Source organism: Astatotilapia calliptera, chromosome 11, assembly GCF_900246225.1.
Source record: "Astatotilapia calliptera chromosome 11, fAstCal1.2, whole genome shotgun sequence".
NCBI lineage: Eukaryota > Metazoa > Chordata > Actinopteri > Cichliformes > Cichlidae > Astatotilapia > Astatotilapia calliptera.
Genome location: NC_039312.1, coordinates 12602021 through 12622771, shown reverse-complemented (window position 1 = coordinate 12622771; position 20751 = coordinate 12602021). Strand labels below are relative to the sequence as shown.

At 42.0% G+C, this 20751-nt stretch overlaps 1 protein-coding gene across 2 annotated transcripts; it reads left to right on the top strand.

Annotated features, from left to right (window-relative positions):
* The first annotated feature begins 614 nt into the window (after positions 1–614).
* Positions 615–4807, top strand: LOC113032802 (uncharacterized). Of its 2 annotated transcripts, none has more exons than XR_003273931.1 (2): positions 615–815; positions 1058–1076. XR_003273931.1 is itself a non-coding variant. In XM_026185933.1 (2 exons), the coding sequence occupies exon 2, from the start codon at positions 1595–1597 to the stop codon at positions 4805–4807; it is 3213 nt and encodes a 1070-aa protein (XP_026041718.1). In that variant the 5' UTR covers positions 615–821; positions 1058–1594. The 2 variants fall into 2 exon arrangements, 1 of the variants encoding a protein (XP_026041718.1); XM_026185933.1 differs by having other exon boundaries at positions 615–821; positions 1058–4807.
* Positions 4808–20751: the final 15944 nt, after the last annotated feature.

Sequence of the window (20751 nt, the reverse complement as noted above, 5' to 3'; positions counted from 1 at the left end):
AGCAGCACAAGCAAATACCTCAGTATACCGGGAAATTTACTTCACCAGTGGAGGCTGTGTGAATAAGATATATTCAGTGACATTTGGTCTACTTTAAAGAAAAAGAGCCACTATTAACAATCAGTCATTCATTAATAAGCTGCCGGGGAAAAAACCTTCACAAGTCCATCATTGTGTCTACTTTCTGCTCTGCATTTAGTCGGGACTTCATGTTTCATGCAGAATTATTTAGAGCAAAGCGCTTCTCACACTGCGAGTATTTGTGTGTGCATGAGGGTGGGAATGCATGTTTGTGTCTGTGTGTGCCTGTATCTCTGTCTATGTCTGTCAGTCCCCCCCCCCCAGGTGTGGGGGCCAATCTCCCCGACCACACTGGATGGAAGGTGGCGGGCCCTCAGACCTCGGGTGGCTGAACCCAGGCCACAAACACGCTCATGCACACAGATACACACTATATCTCTATCTAGGTAGCTCTAACTAAAGACCTACCTAGATTACTTAAATTACACAATTGAAAGCATATGTGTTGTGATGCCTCAAAGGCATTTATGTTATTTATCTTTAATGTTTGCTTTAAAATAATTCTTTTGTATGTATTTAAGTTAAAAAGAACAGTAAAAAGAGTTAAAAATGTTAAGAAGCTTTAATTTTGAAGGTGAACTTGCTAATAACCTCACTTCCTGGTGGGTTACCTGTATTGCTTCATTTCCTGTTTAATTCCTCTTCCTGGTTGCTCTAAGAGGGAGAGGGACATGCGGTCTTGCTCTGAGGCTTATCCACAGCCATCCACTTGGGAACATTGTTCAGGCAACGCCGTAAATGTATATATTTAATGATGAAGGTGTTAAAAAGGCATAAATAGCGGTATTTGTTAAAAATTATATTTTGTTTGTGATTCATGGAGGTTGATTTGTACATGTTAAAAAAGGCAGTTTTGATGATCATTACTGTTGCTAAAGCTAACACGAAGGTGTAAGGTCACATTTTGAGTTATTTCGTGATGCAATATTTATGTAAACGATCATTTTTTCTATTCTGTATTTCTTTTCAACTACAGTTTTCACCGCTTGTCAAATCAAGATTCTGAGTAAAAAGTCAACTCTACTCGGACTCGTGTATTCATTGACAGAGGTTTAGCTTGGTGTTTGATCAGAGTTGCTACACTCTGCAACAGAACACTACAGTGAAAAGGCGGCACTCGATGGTCCCACGTGTTCGTGATGGCAGCAAGCAACAAGTCATCAGTATCAAATACCAGGAGCAACGTGACATCAGCATCATCTGTAAGTGCGGCTCGCGCCAGAGCTAAAGCAGAAGCTGAAGCAGAAGGTACGAGCATCATATGCTAGCCAGGAGGCTAAATTAAAATTGGAAAAGGCTGCTAGAGAAGCAGAAAGGAAAACTCGAGAAGCTCAAAATCAGTTGGAAGCCGCTAGAATTGATACAGAGCTGGAAGTGCTAACATTAAATCGTGAAGCAGACGCAGCCATCGCTGAAGCACAGGTGTTAGAAGATGTAGCAGAAATGCATGGAAATGTAGAAAATGTGAAATCTGAGTCAGAAGACAGGCTTAGATTGCAACGTACTAGTGAATATGTTGCTCTCAAATGATCAGAATCAGTCTACCTTCGCACCAGTATCTGTCCCACCTGTTAAATCTGTAGACCGTGCAGAATCACAAGACAGTTTCAGAACATGGCATCCACCTGTAAGCTTAGCGGAATTCCAACATAGCAATAGCAAGCCCAAGCCTGAAGTGGATAATGGGACGCATCCACCCACAACAAACCTGTCTAAACTGACTAGAGCTGAATTGAAGACCGACGTCGAAAGAGCAAACCCTCGCACGTATATAGGTGCTCAATCACAAACACCCCGGCATATGCTTCCAATGAGCGTGTCACAACCACCAGACCCTCTGGCACAATATTTGGCGCGACGTGATCTCGTTACGTCAGGACTGTACCAATTTGATGATAAGCCAGAGAATTTCCATGCATGGCGGTCCTCATTCACTAACGCTGTGGCTGAGGTTCAACTTACAGAAACACAAGAATTAGACCTCATGACCAAATGGTTAGGAAAAGAGTCTGGACAGCAAATAAGATGCATACGCTCAGTGCATGTGAATAATGCTGGTTTGGCTCTGCGCAAGGCATGGGAGAGGCTGAATGACTGCTATGGTGCCCCTGAAATGATCGAGCAGTCACTGTTTCAGAGACTTGACAGTTTTCCAAAAATTGCAGCCAAAGATCACATCAGATTACGTGAACTTGGGGATTTGCTTATGGAGATACAAGGCGCCAAGGAGGATGGATACCTCACTGGGCTGTCATATCTAGACACTTCCAGAGGTATTGGACCCATAGTAGACAAGCTCCCATATGGGCTCCAGGAGAAGTGGGTGTCATCTGGGTCGTGGTACAAAGAAGAGAATAACGGCTGCTTCCCTCCCTTTAGTTACTTTTGTAACTTTGTCTGTCATGAGGCAAAGAAGCGAAATGACCCCAGCTTTATTCGTCAAAGCAACGGCGCAAACCCCACAAAATCAGAAAGATTACCTATGAAGAGCTTTAACACCAACAAGTCTATCGCAGTTCACAAAACAGATGTCTCTACAATCAACAGCGACCCTAACAAGAACTGCCCATTGCACAATAAACCTCACCCACTTAAAAAATGCAGGACATTCAGAAACAAGTCCATGGATGACAGGAAGGCCTTTCTAAAACAGAAAGGAATATGCTTCAAGTGTTGTTCTTCAACTTCACATGTTGCCAAAGACTGCAAATCTTCCGTGACATGCTTAGAGTGTGAAAGCATCTATCATGATGCAGCCATGCACCCTGGCCCACAACCTCAACTCACCAAGGCTCCTCCACCACCACAAGAGAACGGCGGGGAGGGAGAAGATGACTCTAATGTAACTGATGTTAGAACCAGCTGCACAGAGGTTTGTGGCCCCGGCCAGTGGGGTCGTTCTTGCTCTAAGATCTGCCTTGCAAAGGTCTACCCCAAACATTCAAAACACAAAGCCATTAAAGCTTATGTAATTCTGGACGACCAGAGCAATCGCTCATTAGCCAGGCCAGAGTTCTTTGAGCTGTTTGGTGTGGAGAACAAACCACTCTTATACCATCTCAGAACATGCTCCGGCGTCATCGAAACGTATGGCAGGAAGGCAGAAGGATTCCAGATAGAGTCGTTGAATGGCAACGTTCTCATACCTCTTCCACCACTCCTTGAGTGCCCTGAAATCCCTAACAATCAAGCTGAAATCCCAACACCAGGTGTAGTTTTGCATCATCCTCATCTCCACCATATAGCCAAACACATCCCTGATCTACACCCAGAAGCAGAGATACTCCTGCTGCTCGGGAGAGACGTGCTTAGAGCACACAAGGTCAGGCAGCAAGTTAACGGGCCGCACAACGCTCCCTTTGCACAACGTCTCGATCTAGGCTGGGTGGTGATAGGGGAGGTGTGCCTAGGTAATGTGCATAAGCCAATAGTTGACACATTCAAGACCCATGTGCTAGACAGCGGTCGCCATTCCATATTTCAGCCCTGTGCAAGTTTCATGCAGGTCAAAGAAATACAGCCAAGCTTCAACGAGTCTAACAAAATGCCAGAGAGGATACTAGGACACACAGTGTTTAACCAATCTGAACATGATAACAAACCTGCCCCATCAATAGAAGACATCCTCTTCCTAGAGATCATGGATACAAATGTCCACAGAGATGACACTGGTAGTTGGGTTGCTCCATTGCCGTTCAAAGAACCACGGCAACGTTTGCCAAATAATAAAGAGCATGCGGTTAAGAGGTTTGAATCCTTGCAATGCCAATTCAGGAAGAAACCCGAGATGCAGAAGCAATATGTGGCATTCATGGAGAAGATCATTGCCAACGGTCACACAGAGGTGGCACCACCCTTGAGGGAAGATGAAGAGTGCTGGTTTCTTCCATCATTCGGGGTATACCACCCACAAAAGCCCAACCAAATCAGGGTGGTTTTTGATTCCAGCGCTTGGTACTGCGGGGTCTCCCTCAATGACGTGCTTCTGACTGGTCCCGACCTCAACAATTCTCTCTTGGGCGTCCTTCTACGCTTTCGAAGGGAGAGAGTAGCTATCCTCGCCGACATCCAACAAATGTTTCACTGCTTTTTGGTCCATGAAAGGCACCGCAACTTCCTCCGGTTTTTGTGGTATGAGGAAAACGACCTCACCAAGGCAGTTATCGACTATCGCATGAGGATTCATGTCTTTGGCAACTCACCATCTCCGGCTGTGGCCATCTATGGTCTGCGAAGAGCCATTGCTGAAGGTGCCCAGAAGTACGGTGCCGACACAGTGAAATTTGTGGAAAGGCACTTTTACGTGGATGATGGCTTGGTGTCTCTCCCATCTGAAGCAGAAGCAATCAAGCTTCTCCAACGGACTCAGGCGTCACTTGCTGAATCAAACCTCCGCTTGCACAAGTTTGTGTCGAACAGTCCAGCAGTCACTGGAGCTTTCCCGCCAGAAGATTGTGTCGCGCTCATCAAGGATCTGGATTTGAGCGGAGAGACAGCACCCATGCAGCGCAGCCTGGGTTTGCTTTGGGAGATCAGAAAAGACACATTCACATTCTCTGCATCAACTATTATCAAACCTTTCACCCGACGTGGAGTCCTCTCTACCGTCAATAGTGTTTTTGATCCAATGGGTATGCTGGCACCCGTCACAATCCAGGGACGAGCTCTTCTTAGGGAACTTAGTTCGGAACTGACTGAGATGCACCTCTCCCAGAAGACAAGCTGAAGAAATGGGAAACCTGGAGAGATTCTCTTCAAGTCCTAACGGAGCTTCATGTGCCACGTGCATACACATCAACCTCGCTCACCAAAGCTGTGCGTACAGAGTTGTTTGTATTCTCAGATGCCTCAACTATGGCCATTGGGGCTATCGCTTACTTGAGAGCCATCCAGGAGGATGGAAAAGTGGAAGTAGGATTTGTTATGGGCAAAGCCAAATTAGCACCCCAGTCTGAACCAACAATCCCGAGGCTCGAACTCTGCGCTGCTGTCCTAGCAGTAGAAATGGCGGATCTCATCCGGGAGGAGCTGGATCTGAAATTGGATGCTGTCAGGTTCTACACGGACAGTAAGGTGGTACTCGGGTACATTTGTAACATGACAAAACGCTTCTACACATATGTCCATAACAGAGTCCAACGTATCCGACAATCTACCAGACCAGAACAATGGCATTATGTGTGCTCGGAAGCAAACCCTGCGGACCATGCATCCAGATCTTTGCCTGCATCCCATCTGACACAGAGTTCTTGGTTCACCGGACCTTCATTCCTGCATCAGTTATCTGCAGAAACAACACAAACCAGTGAGACGTTTGAGCTCATCGACCTGGGAAATGACTCAGAGATTCGACCACAGGTACGCACCTACACTACTCATCTGAAGGAACCTGTACTTACCCCTGATCGCTTTCGCCGTTTCTCCACCTTTACCTCTCTACTGCGAGCAGTGGCTTTCCTTATCCATGTGGCAAGATCTCACAAACATTCAAACCAAACAGCAGGTGTACAGGATGGCACACATGTCGCTTACCTCGTACTGTGGATGAAATAGCTCAAGCAAAACATGTCATTCTGCAAGCAGCACAAATGCCAGCCTTTGCCAAGGAACTGTCAGCCTTCCAAGCAAACAAAGTGGTGCCCACAAACAGCCCGTTGCATAAACTCAGTCCAACTTTGGAGAGTAGTCTCATCTGCATTGGAGGCAGACTGGAACATTCTCAACTAACGTGTGAAGAAAAGAACCCAGTAATCCTACCCAAGGACAGCTACGTTTCCTTACTGCTCGTACGACATCACCATGAGCAGGTGAGACATCAGGGTCGACATCTCACAGAAGGTGCAGTAAGGGCAGCTGGACTGTGGATTTTGGGTGGGAAGCGACTAATCAATTCAGTCCTACACAAATGCGTAATCTGCCGGAAGCTGCGTGGGAGACCGGAAGAACAACGTATGGCTGACTTACCGCCGGAACGTCTCAAGGTTTGCCCTCCCTTCACATACGTGGGGCTTGACGTCTTTGGACCTTGGTCTGTTGTAACCAGACGCACCAGAGGAGGACAGTCAGAGAGCAAACGGTGGGCCATGATGTTTAGTTGTTTGAGTTCAAGGGGCGTCCACATTGAGCTGATTGAGTCTATGGACACATCTAGCTGTATAAATGCTCTCAGGCGGTTCTTCGCTCTCAGAGGCCCTGCAAAAGAACTTCAGTCTGATTGTGGGACCAACTTCATTGGAGCTAGCAAGGAGTTGGAGATGGATAATACTGTACAGGGGTACCTCAGCAAGCAAGGATGTAGCTGGAACTTCAGACCTCCACATGCTTCCCACATGGGAGGCTCATGGGAACGGATGATTGGTGTTGCCAGGAGAATCCTTGATTCAATGCTCTTGCAGCAAAAGAGTCGCCTGACCCATGAAGTGCTGTCAACACTAATGGCAGAAATTACAGCCATCATCAATGCACGTCCACTCCTACCTGTGTCTACAGACCCACACCAACCTTTCATTCTTTCACCAGCCATGCTCCTCACACAGAAATCAGGAGTTCCACCTCCTCCAGGAGATTTCACAGATAAGGACCTCTTCACAAAACAATGGAGGCAAGTTCAAGCACTCGTGAACCAGTTTTGGGCCCGTTGGAGCAAAGAATACTTACCATCCTTACAACAAAGACAAAAATGGACAGTGACACGCAGAAACCTTCAAGTTGGGGATCTGGTCCTCCTCAGGGACAAGCAGACCATCCGCAACTACTGGCCCATGGCCATAGTCACAGCAACCTTTCCTGGGAAGGATGGACATGTGAGAAAGGTTGAAGTAAAAACGACCGACCAAGGTGACACAAGAACCTTCCTTAGGCCAGTTGCAGAAGTAGTTCTTCTTCTGCTGTCGAGATGAAATATTATTTTATATTCATAATCCTTATTATTATTGTTGCATCATTTATGATTTATCATTGTTATCATTTCATTGACACATTTATTGAAACTGGTGAGGTTATATTAAAGTCTGTATTTCAGGTGTTAGCATAAGCACATAATCTTTCATTGCAGGTGCAACTGTAATCATGTTATACACATATTGCATAATTAAAGGGTTGAAGCTCGGTTAAGTTAATTAATGGTTTGAAGCTACGGGCAGCGCGATGTCTGGCCGATCAATGGAGCAAAGTTCAGCTATTGAAAGGTTGCCTACATGTTTACAGTATGATTTACTACATATTGCCTGTGTGCATTCGGCAGGCTGCACTGGAGTTTGCCTGGTAACAGATGATGTGTGTGTGTGTGTGGGGGGGGGGGGGGGTCGTGCACTTAGATTAACGACACTGGTCGAACTCCCTCCTGCCAGGCCCTCTTATTGGCCTCTCTGGGATCTCTCGCAGGTGTGATCAGTTTATTATCAGGTAGGGGCGGAGTCTTTCCAGGACAAGTCACCAAATAAATACCATTAAAACATGCAGTAAAACTCATAAAAATAACCCAATGTACAATATTAAAACATTAAAAAGACAAAACACAACAAAAACATGCACAACAAAAAACCTAGGTAACTTGTCTCTCTCCACCCCGTGACACAAACATGACACATCAATATTTCATTAGTGTTGTCACATCTTGTAAGCAGAGTCTGCCTGTGTCTTTTCCCTGGAAATTAATATTTCCAGCCAATATAGGCAATCCATCAACATGGCTGGAGAGTTGGTAGTTATATACAGTCTGTATAAGTGTGGTTAATCTAATGATCATTTGTAAGGAGATGGCAGTTACTGTGAATTCACAGCAGTTACACAGTGATTAGTAATAAAAAGCCAGTGAGAGTGAGTGGATTTAAGAAAGTCAGTGACTCAGGTGTGTCGCTTGGTTTGTCATCTGTTTGTGAGACTGGAGGAGACGTAGAAATCCTTTGTTTTAAATCTTAGTTAGGAAGGTTCCTGTTTGAAAACAAGCACTTTTTGTGAGAAATGCAAGAAGTACATCTGCAGAAAGCACACAGTTACATTCTGTCCATCATGTGGACAAAATAGAAAATGTTGAGCATTGAAAAACTGAGAACGTTGGGCAAGTTCAAAAGAAATGTGTTTGTAAGAAAGAAAAACCAAATTGTTCCTAAAATAGTTATGGAAAGTCTAACTGTTGTATGTCTGTGTTCTACATGTTTATCTAATGGAAAATAAAGTTGCTATTGTTTTATTGCAGTTTTTGGATAATTCTGAGTGAATTTACACAGTACGGGTCAAAATGACCCGCAACAAAATCAATGTCACTTTTTTGTTTTTCAACTTAATACAAGGGTTAATTTCCAAAACTTGCTTATGATCTTCAATTTGTAGCAGATCCAGTATCACACAGCAGCTGGAGCAGTCTCCAATGGAGGTCAGTCCACTGCTGCCACCTGTGGCCAAGTACCATAGCCCACTACTAGATTAACTTGTGACACATCTGCACCTGCTGCTATGATCACATTGAGTAGAGGCTGAGTGGCTGCACTTACCCCTGGTACATCCAAATCTACCCACAAACATGTTGACAGATACAATCCCGGCAATGTGGATTGTCAACACTGAAAACAATCAGTAAGCAAAGACAACAGGGATCACTTTCTTCTGTTTATTTAGCACCCACAACATTTGTAGTCGCCTTCTGCACAGGGGAAGTCCACACACACTGTGTGGTACCACTTTCCACAGAAGGTGCATTCAATCTGCAAGACTGAATGAGATTGTCAGAGTCATTGTCTGACTGTTTATTACTAATCACCCACTGTACATTCACAGTAACTGCCATCTCCTTACAAATGTTCGTTAGATTAACCACACTTGTACGGACTGTATATAACAACCAACTCTAAAATGTTTGTTCGCAGAGAAAAGACACAGGCATACTACACTAACGACATGTGATGTTACAACACTAGTGAAATATTAGTGTCATTTCATTCATTTCAAAGGTTTATTTGCATGACGCACAAACAGACAATTGAAAGGTACAAATGCGCATGACACGAATTCAAACGTGCTGCAGATGTGTGTCACAAGTTGATCTGGCTGTAGGCTGTGGCACTTGGCCAGAGGTGGCGCTGGTTGACTCGAGTCCATGCACAAAGTAAACTGCACGCTGTAGTTGTGAAGCAAAAACGCTGAATTCGGAGAAATAAACCGTGGGGGGGAACGATAACGACGACAAGAGTCTCCCGATCGTTTACTCTTGCTGTCCTGTGAACAACATCGGTGTGGTATTACTTGTTTGCTGTTTTCGCGATTGCGTCGCGCGTGAGGATATCACCAGGTAAACTCGCCACATTTTTAAACATTTAGTTGTTCAACAGCATCAAGACTGACGGAGTGTGTTTGAGACAACCTCACAAGTGTCACAGATGACACATTTGGCGTTTTTTTTTGCTGGTTTGTCGGTAGCAGCTCCTGAAACGCAAGACTGCCGCACATCTGTTCGACTAACGCCAGTTGATTTAAACGCCAGTAGATCTGGAACACCGGTGCTATCCTAGGCCCAAGCGCGCGTCATTTGTCTCGCCCGAAATCCGGCTTACTTCTGCTCGTCCCCCAGCTGCGAATCTCCCGCACCGCAGCAGAATATTCCCAGTTGCCTCTCTGCAACCAATTCGCCAGTGTCTTCAAGCTTCCCTCGAGAATATCCTCCGATCTCTCGGTTTCTATCGCCGCCGCCTGCCACCATCTACTCTGGCCAATCCCTCGCTCTGTCCTGCCAGGTCTCTGTGACCTGCCGGGTGTGTGCAATTAGTGATCAGGAGGGGCTGGAGTCTCTCCAGGACAAGTTAATATATACAATAAAAACATGCAATAAAATCATAAGAACAAAACACTGTACATTATTAAAAAATTAAAACTAATAAAACACAGCAACACATGCAAAATAAAATCACTTAGTTAAACTTGTCCATTCCACGCTGTGACAATTATATTTTTGAATTCTGTCTCCTTTTTTAGCTTTGTTTGGGTGCTAAAATAAAAAAATTTACAAAAACCATCTTGAAGAATTTTTTTCCTGTGTTCTCTATCCCTTTGCTGCCTGGTCCTTCACATGGACCATGGCAAAGCCATAATGATCCACTTGAAAAAATTAATCCATTTGGCTTTTCTTTTTCTTTTTCTTTTCTTTTTTGGTTTTCAGACAATAATTCTGATTGCTACAGCACGAAGGGGACAGGGACAAAGAAAAGAAAAAAGTGCTTCTCACACGTTCGGATCTTTTGATCCAAATTTATTGGGTTTGTCCTCCAACATAGTTTTCAGTCATGTGACCGACATGGCCAATAGTAGACAGTCGGTAGTACTGCAGGACAAAAGTGTTGTTGCTGGATCATCTATCCAAGGAGGAAAAACAAAGACATCAAGAGAAACTCTAATTTTCAGGGACTTGTGATTCATATTCTGCCATATTCAGCTTTATTTAAATTCCTGAAAGTGACGTCTGTCCCAGAGCTCCAGTTCAGTGACATCTATTTGTATCTTGCAGAGGTTCCCTCACCTCTAACTGCTGCCAGGATGAAAACTCACTGAAACAATAAGCACGGAGTACTGAAACCAAATACCAATGAAAAGGAACTTTTGATTTGGTCTCAGTCTCAGGTCTGTCACTGTGCTCATGTGTAAAAGAGCGTGAAGGAGTTGTACTGATAAAGCACACAGCTCGGTGAACATGGAGGTGTGTAGAGCCTAATTTGTGAACAAGGAGACAATATTAAACCTCATCTGGTAGTTCATTGCTTTGAGCAGCAGGTGGCGCTGCTGCATAAAATAAGGACCTGAGCAGCTCCTGAGCTCAGAGCTACTTCTAGATCCGTTTTAACACATGAATCAGCCTTCAGAAGTGATAAGAGGTCCACTACAGACTAACAAGTTTATCTACAATAGCACAGCATATATTAGTAGACTTACATTTTAATACCTGCATGTGTCCATGTTTAAAAATATTTATTATGCAGGTTGATAACTGGCCATCACATAAAACCATGAAAATCATTTTTGCTATATTTGAGCTTCAGTTATTGTTATAATCACTATATTATTATTAGTAGCAGGAAGATTAATAGAAATAGTTAGGCTGGTAGTAGTAGGAAGTACAGTACAAGTTCAGAGTATATAGCACCACTGGTTGCTGAAGTATTTTTTGCTGGGGGGAAACGTATATGAGCCCCCCTTGGTCATGGATGTGTAACACTCAGCTTTGTAGTTTGTCTTTACAAAAACATGACGCTCTAAAGAGCTCACTGAATTGGAGTATGGTACTGTAAAAGGATACCGCCACTGCAATGAGTCAGTTTGTGAAATTTCTTCCCATCTAGATAGTATTTGAGTATTTTTATTTTCATTTTCTTTTAGAATGAGGTGCTCTGATTTTCATGTTTGCTATTGCATAAGAGCTGTCTTTTATTCCAGTCATCTAACCAAAATATGTTATATGATTGTAAGTTTTCCATCCAGTAATAAATCTAAACCATACAAGTTTGATGCTGGACTTTCACTGAGAGAACTGAAGTTTGCTTAAAAAAAACAAAAATCCAGGGAGTAAAAATGGAAAGTTATCAAATCAAATATATCTGCAATGTGTCTCTTTGAGCATTTGGTTTCTAAATATTTCATATTTTATTCAAAAGACATTCAAAAATGTTTTGCACTTTTTGTCCTGAAGATGGCAGCGCAGGCTGTGAAAATGACCTCAGATTTGAAATTTCTTCATGCTGTTGTTGTGATATTAAAAACTTAAAACACTGGTCACAATTCATTCAAATCACAGTAACTGGTTCTTCCATTTTAGAAAGAATATCTGCTGGTTGGTCATTTTAAATATTAAAGCAACACCTTGAAAGTCTATCCTGTCCTCAGTGGAGGCAAACTAAAGACCAAGCTTTGCCTCATCTACACCGAGGAAGTGTTCAGAGCCTGCTGTGGTTCTGTAGACCTGCTCCAGCTGAACAACCCAGGGGAAGTCTTTTCAGAGACTGTCACTCTCCCAATGATCCCATCACCACACCCATGACTAGAGCAGAAGTTGAGCCTTAGAGCAAATGAGGACATTTCTAAGAAACACAGTGATTCAGGGGAGACTGAATATGCTAGCCATGCCTCAGTGGAAAGGAGGCTGGTGTAGTGTTGCAGAAACAGCAGTAATGTGAGTATTATTCATTTAGTATGTAGTAAGTATTCATTTAGTATTCAGTATGTATTTCTTCATCTTTTCCACAGCTACACATACCACTGATTTACACTAACACTGTTAAGTCTAATTGTTGAATGTTGCCATTGTGTTTCTTAAATTTGTACAGTTTTAGTTCAAGCAGTAGGATCAAAGCCATTCCTTTGATCCTGACCACCTCTCCAACCACTCTGTGCTGGGGGAGGTTTTATTGCAGATACATCCTATCTGAAAGATCTGTTTCTTTCCTGGGTTTACGACCCTTTGGTCAGCAGGAGGTCTGACACACACACACACACACACACACACACACACACACACACACACACACACACACACACACACACACACACACACACACACACACCAGATCAGATCTGGGGGTCATTTTCGTGGTGGACACAGACGAGGCCTCCCTTGCGCAAATAATCGATCGATCGACTGTCTTGTTTTCTTCATGATGAATAAGTCTCTAGAATTGGCGGGGTTTGTGGAAACACAGACCCAACAAACACCCTGACTGACTCTCACTATTTACTCATCTCTTCTTATTACGTGTTAAAATACTATCTTGAACTGAGCATTATCTCTAGTCTTTGCCATGGCAGAGGGCAGTAAAATAAGGAATGACTGTTATGAACCACATAACAGGAGGGTGCAAAATGCTAGCATTCAGAGTAAACATGGAACATCACAACCAAGTGGCTGGCATAGTTCAGAGGAAGATTTGTGCCTAGTATGGCCTGGAAGTCCCAAAGTCAAAATGGGAGACATCCCCAAGGGTGCTCGAGAATGACCGAACTAAGATCCTGTGGGACTTCCAGACACAGACGGACAAACTGGTGATGGCTAACCAACCAGACATACTAGTGGTGGATTGCACCACTAAAGGTGCACCGTGGGTCGTTAGTGACCTTTTATTGTGATGTTCTAATTTTATTCCAAACCTTATTTTTTTTGGATATATCCTTCCTCATATTGACCCCTTGTTCTGTTTATTCTGGGCTCATTCCTGTAAGATCTTTGGACTGGAAGTTTGTATGAGTAGGATAAAGGCCTTGGCGTGTATTGACTACTACACTGGTAACATCTTCCCCTCCTAAAACTACAAACTTCTAAATTTCGGAAGCACTGACTTGAGATTTGTGTGACTGAAATCTTCGGCAATAATCAACAGTCCATCGGGGTGTTAGTTCTGGAGCTCACTGATCGCCCGTACAGCTCACACATTCAGAGCATCTCCGTAGTATTAGCGCTGGGTGGGATGTACACTGCTGTGATGAGCACAGCGGTGAATTCCCGAGGTAGATAAAAAGATCTGCATCTAAGAGTCATAAACTCTACCAGCAATGAGCAGTAATTAGAAACTAGCACATTTGATCACTACATTGATAAAATCTTCCCCTCCTAAAACTACAAACTTCTAAAAAAACAACTATCACAGCCGCTACAGACAGAAGACTGGATTTTATTTGGAGTTAGATTTTGTGCAATTTGCAAAGTAAATTATGCGCCACAGATTTTTGAATTCGCTTCTGTGTGACTCATTTAACTATTCTCTTTCTCTTTTCCTGTTCTCATTTACATAACCTGTATAAAAAAAACTGTTAAAACACAGTTTAGTAAACTAAGACGCAAATTTTGTAGTCTGCATTCTGCACATTATAGTTTTAACATGGTGGACATCCGGCACCACACTATTAAAGATGCTAGAGTAAGATTGTTCTAATAAATGCACGGCTTTTCTTTTTCTAGCTCCTTATCACTTCTCCCACCAACCTTTGATTCTGACCTTGATAAAAACATCATCAAGGTTAAGCAAAAAAGAGGTTGGGGAAAAAAAATATAGGAAAAAAAAGATAGGGGCGATCGTGGCTCAAGAGTTGGGAGTTTGCCTTGCAATCGGAAGGTTGCCGGTTCGATCCCTGGCTTGGACAGTCTCGGTCGTTGTGTCCTTGGGCAAGACACTTCACCCGTTGCCTACTGGTGGTGGTCAGAGGGCCCGGTGGCGCTAGTGTCCGGCAGCCTCACCTCTGTCAGTGCGCCCCAGGGTGGCTGTGGCTACAATGTAGCTTGCCATCACCAGTGTGTGAATGGGTGGATGACTGGATATGTAAAGCGCTTTGGGGTCCTTAGGGACTAGTAAAGCGCTATATAAATACAGACCATTTACCATTTACATTTGAACACACCCAAGGTAAAGAAGGAAGAGGAAACGGGTGGGAGCACAGCTGAATATGTAAAAATAAATGGTAAGACTGGAGAAAAGCTCCACCATCTGGCTGAGGTGTTTGCATGTTCTCTCTGTGTTTGCGCGGGATCTCTCCAGGGTAGTCTGGCTTCCTCCTGAAGTCAAACACATGCATTTAACAGGGTTAGGTTAACTGGTGATTCGAAATGGGCCATTGGTGTGAGTGTGAGAGTGAACAGCTATCAGGAACATCACTGATGAATACTTGATAAAAGAGGAGGAAACGGATCATACCCAAATCTAAATTATATATGTAATGTTTCCAAACCGTTAAAATGTGTATTGTTTGCTGATGATACCATTCTTTATTGCTCAGGTAAAAACCTAGAACAGCTTCTGACTACAGTTCAAAAGGAGTTAAATATATTGAAAAACTGATTTGATATAAATAAGTTATCGTTAAATTTAAACAAAAAAAAAAGTATTATTTTTGGCACTAGATAAATGAAAAATTTATCTAAAATCAGGGTTAATGGAATTGAAATTGAAAGAGTGTACGAAAATAAACTTCTTGGAGTAATAATTGATGATAAACTGTGCGAGTTCATACTCGCGTTCTCGGCAAGTCCAGACGAGAAAATCTAGGGACCAAGAACAAGTCTGATTACACAAAGAGGAAGATTTATGTGAAATAATATAAACCCTAAGACATTTTTAAATTGTCTAGATTTAAAGAAAACAAACTCAAAAGTCCAAAAATCTAAAAACCGCTCTGTAAACAGACCCAGGACCATAACAAAAACATAATAAAAGGCAAACATACGAGAGATTTTAATAATTTTTCATATGCAGTAGAGGTTTATGAACACACAGAGAGTGAAGAAGAAAGGCTCAGTATATCATGGGATGTCCCCGTGGAAAGTTTACTATTAACATGTGACATACAGAATGTAAATACAAAGGTTACATGCTGTATCTTGTCCTGATGAAATACAACAATGGGAAAATGTTATATTTTTGATAACCTGCTGAATAAAAGTACAACAGAGTTCATTTAACATGCTAATAAAAAAATAAAACTACTCTTGACTCTCATGTGTACCAAGTAATTTTTTCAGTATTATTTTATTTTTTATTTTTTGTCATTCCGCCTGCCTGTGCCATCTTCTGTATTTAGAACAAAATACAAAAAGTCTTAACATTTAACTTTATTCAATTAAATTCAGTTTTATTTATATAGCACCAAATTACAACAGCAGTCGCCTCAAGGCGCTTTATATTGTACAGTAGATCGTACAATAATAGATACAGAGAAAAACCCAACAATCATATGACCCCTTATGAGCAAGCACTTTGGCAACAGTGGGAAGGAAAAACTCCCTTTTAACAGGAAGAAACCTCCAGCAGAACCAGGATCAGGGAGGGGCGGGGCCATCTGCTGCGACCGGTTGGGGTGAGAGAAGGAAGACAGGATAAAAGACATGCTGTGGAAGAGAGACAGAGGTTAATAACAGATATGATTCAATGCAGAGAGGTCTATTAATACATAGTGAGTGAGAAAGATGACTGGAAAGGAAAAACTCAATGCATCATGGGAATCCCCCGGCAGCCTACGTCTATTGTAGCATAACTAAGGGAGGATTCAGGGTCACCTGGTCCAGCCCTAACTATATGCTTTAGCAAAAAGGAAAGTTTTAAGCCTAATCTTAAAAGTAGAGATAGTGTCTGTCTCCTGAATCCAAACTGGAAGCTGGTTCCACAGAAGAGGGGCCTGAAAACTGAAGGCTCTGCCTCGCATTCTACTTTTAAATACTCTAGGAACAACAAGTAGGCCTGCAGAGCGAGAGCGAAGTGTTCTAATAGGGTGATATGGCACTACAAGGTCATTAAGATAAGATGGGGCCTGATTATTTAAGACCTTGTATGTGAGGAGCAGGATTTTGAATTCAATTCTGGATTTAACAGGAAGCCAATGAAGGGAAGCCAAAACAGGAGAAATATGCTCTCTCTTTCTAGTCCCTGTCAGCACTCTTGCTGCAGCATTTTGGATTAGCTGAAGGCTTTTCAGGGAGTTTTTAGAACATCCTGATAATAATGAATTACAGTAGTCTAGCCTGGAAGTAATAAATGCATGAACTAGTTTTTCAGCGTCACTCTGAGACAGGATATTTCTAATTTTAGAGATGTTGCGCAAATGGAAGAACGCAGTCTTACATATTTGTTTAATATGTGCGTTGAAGGACATGTCTTGGTCAAAAATGACTCCAAGGTTCCTCACAGCGTTACTGGAGGCCAAGGTAATGCCATCCAGAGTAAGAATCTGGTTAGATACCATATTTCCAAGATTTTCAGGGGCAAGTACAATGACCTCAGTTTTATCTGAATTAGGAGGCAGAAAGTTAGCGACCATCCAGGTCTTTATGTCTTTAAGACATTCCTGCATAGATAGATAGAGTTGAGTGTCATCTGCATAGCAGTGAAAATGTATAGAAGAATAGAATAGAATAGAATAGAATAGAATAGAATAGAATAGAATAGAATAATCCTTTAATTGTCCCACAAGGGGAAATTTGGTTGTAACAGAAGCCAGAAAGACACATATACAAACAAACAGTACACAGGACAAAGAACAGAAACATACACAATTTTTCTTACATATTTACATTAAGGACAATGGTTACTATAAACAGAGTACTGTACAGTTATTGCATTAAAGAAAAATAACTACAGATAAGAGGCAAACCAGGTTGTAGTGCGAATTGGTTGATTAACTTATTGCAGTTACAGCGCAGATGTAAACATCTATGTTTGTTGGGAGCAGTTCTGATTGTACAGTCTGACAGCTATGTCTGTATGCTATGTAGTATGCTATGTCTTCTAATGATACTGCCTAAGGGAAGCATGTATAATGTAAACAGAATTGGTCCTAGCACTGAACCCTGTGGAACTCCATAATTAACCTCAGTGTGTGAAGAGGACTCTCCATTTACATGCACAAATTGGAGTCTATTAGATAGATATGATACAAACCACTGCAGTGCAGTACCTGTAATACCTACAGCATGCTCAACAGTATCAAACGCTGCACTAAGGTCTAGCAGGACAAGCACAGAGATGAGTCCACTGTCAGAGGCCATAAGAAGATCATTTGTAACCTTCACTAAAGCTGTTTCTGTGCTGTGATGAGCTCTGAAACCTGACTGAAACTCTTCAAATAAACCATTCCTCTGCAGATGATCTGTTAGCTGTTTGACAACTACTCTTTCATGGATTTTTGAAATGAAAGGAAGGTTGGAGATTGGCCTATAATTAGCTAAGACTGCGGGGTCTAGAGATGGCTTTTTGAGTAAAGGTTTAACTACAGCTAGCTTGAAGGCCTGTGGTACATAGCCGATTTTTAGAGATAGGTTGATCATATTTAAGATTGAAGCATTAATTAATGGCAGGACTTCTTTGAGCAGTTTTGTAGGAATGGGGTCTAAAAGACACGTTGATGGTTTGGAGGAAGTAATTAGTGAAGTTAACTCAGAAAGATCAATTGGAGAAAAAGAGTCTAACTTAACATCAATGGTACTAAGAGTAGCTGTAGATAATATTACATCTGTGGGATGATTATTGGTAATTTTTTCTCTAATGATTAAAATTTTATTTGTGAAGAAGTTCATGAAGTCATTACTAGTTAACGTTAAAGGGATGGTTGGCTCAAAAGAGCTCTGACTTTTTGTCAGCCTGGCTACAGTGCTGAAGAGAAACCTGGGGTCGTTCTTATTTTCTTCAATCAGTGATGAATAGTAAGATGTTCTGGCTTTGCGGAGGGCTTTCTTATAAAGCAACAAACTATTTCTCCAGGCTAAATTATGATCCTCTAAATATGTGACACGCCATTTCCTCTCCAGCTTACGAGTCATCTGCTTTAGTGTCATCTGAGAATTATACCACGGATTCAGGTACTTCTGATTTGAGACCTTAGTTTTCACAGGAGCTACAGTATCCAGAGTCGTACGCAGTGAGGAGGTGAAATTATTAACAAGATAATCGACCTCTGTTGGAGCAGCGTTCAGGTAGCTGCTCTGCTCTGTGTTGGTACAGGGCATTGAAGCTGCTCACAGTGGGAGGATTATATTCTTAAACTTAGTTACAGCGCTTTTAGAAAGACATCTACTGTGATGAAGTCTACTCTCCACCGCTGTGTAATCAATTATTGTAAATGTAAATGTTATCAGGAAATGATCAGACAGGAGAGGGTTTTCAGGAAACACTGTTAAATGTTCAGTTTCTATGCCATATGTTAAAACAAGATCTAGAGTGTGATTAAAGTGGTGGGTGGGTTCTTTTACATTTTTTAAAAAATTTTTTATTATGTTTATTGAGATTTTTTGATATAAGAGAGAAAAAAAAGAGACAAAAAAACAAACAAAAAACAACAACAACAGACAACACAACAGCAAGGGCTAAAACACACAAAGAAGACAGAAGATTACACTGCATCGACAAAAATACTACTTCAACACTGGGAATAAACAGAAATAAAACGCTAAGGTGGTAGGCCGAGTTATTGGTGATCGATCAAACAGGACTTTGTTTTAATACATGGTCTAAAAATGGCTGCCACACATCAAAGAACTTACTAAGTTTGTCCGCTAATGTGTACCTAATTCTCTCCATATGTAGTAGAGCAGTCAGTTCTGTTAGCCACATTTTGAATTGAGGTACAATATCAGACTTCCAGAGAGTCAAGATAATTTTCTTAGCAATTACCATTCCGAACAAAACTGTAGTTTGTGCAGCAGAGCTGAGGTGTAAAAGGGAAGAGGAAGATCCAAACAATGCAATTATTGGGTCCGGCTCTAATGTGCAATTATAGATACCAGAAAAACATTTAAAAATGTCCAACCAATAGTTATGCAATTTGGCACAAGTCCAAAATAAATGAGTGAGAGAGCCATCTCCAAGTTTACAACGATCGCATATCGGACTGATAGAAGGGAAAATCCTGTGCAGTTTAATTTTTGAATAATGAAGTCTGTGAAGCACTTTAAATTGAATTAACTGATGCCTTGCATTTATAGAGCAAGAATGGATCCTACACAGACTCCTCTCCCACACCTCATCTCCAATCAGCAAACCAAGCTCTTCCTCCCATGCCATCTTCAAAAAGTCAGATTTAAAATTTAAATACTTAGAAAAGGCTTTCACAAAACCAGAAACCAACTTTTTAGAATCCGGGGAGCTCAGAAGGAGTGTAAAAAATTGACCCCTCTTCCGGAAGAGATGGAAATACTCTGACGAGCATAGATTCCTATCTGTAAATAATAAAAAAAATGTGACGCAGGGAGAGAGAACTTGTTCTGCAACTGAGTAAATGATGCAAACTGCCTGTCAATATATAAGTCTTTGAGAGTAATAATACCTTTCTGTGTCCAGACCTCAAAAGAGGCGTCTAAACATGAGGGTGGAAATGCATGATTACAATATATTGGAGTATGGATCGAAGTGTCTGGTGGGTTCTTTTACATTTTGACAGAAGCCAATTGAGTCTAATAATGGATTAAATGCCATGTTGAGGCTGTCATTTTTAGCATCTACATGAATATTAAAATCACCCACAATAATTATTTTATCTGAGCTGATCAATAAACCAGATAAAAAGTCTGAGAAATCAGACAGAAACTCAGTGTAAGGCCCAGGTGAACGATGGATGATAACAAGTAAGACTTTATTGGGTCTTGAAGACGAATTAAATGACAAAATAAAGGCAAAAACAAATTGTCAATAAATACACTGCTTGAGCGCGCCACTGGGTTCAGTGACAGTAATCTCTGGCTGGACTGGATGGCTCTAAATGCTAGGGAACAAGAGGTATCCAATTGTGTTGCTTGTGCCTCTGCTAGACCACGGTTGTTCACAGAGCCCGCTCCGCTTCATCCGGAGGACAAGTGGGGTTATGATTGCATGTTGCGAATGACTAGAGGAGCGGTGAGTACTGGAGACTGTACTGTGTTATCCAGTTTGTTTCCTCCAGTTGATAAGCGGACAAAGGTAGGACCATTTTTGCCGAAAAAAGGTAATTATACGTGTTTTAAGTTCTCCACAGATAAAGTAATATATAACGTGGGGGAAATCGACCCAAGTTGGTGCGCTGTTACCCAGACGGGAAGAACCACAAACAATGTAAGTGATCCCAACACTTTAATTGGGACTTGGGCTAGAAGTGGACTTTATTATTATTGTGGGCACCAGACTCTTTTGGCTCGTGTTCCTCTGGGAAGTGTGGGGACGTGCGCGATGGTGAGACTAGGAGCAC

What these genes read in the sequence shown, in the direction of transcription:
- LOC113032802 (XM_026185933.1), top strand. Translation starts at nt 1,595, where the DNA reads ATGTTGCTCTCAAATGATCAGAATCAGTCTACCTTCGCACCAGTATCT.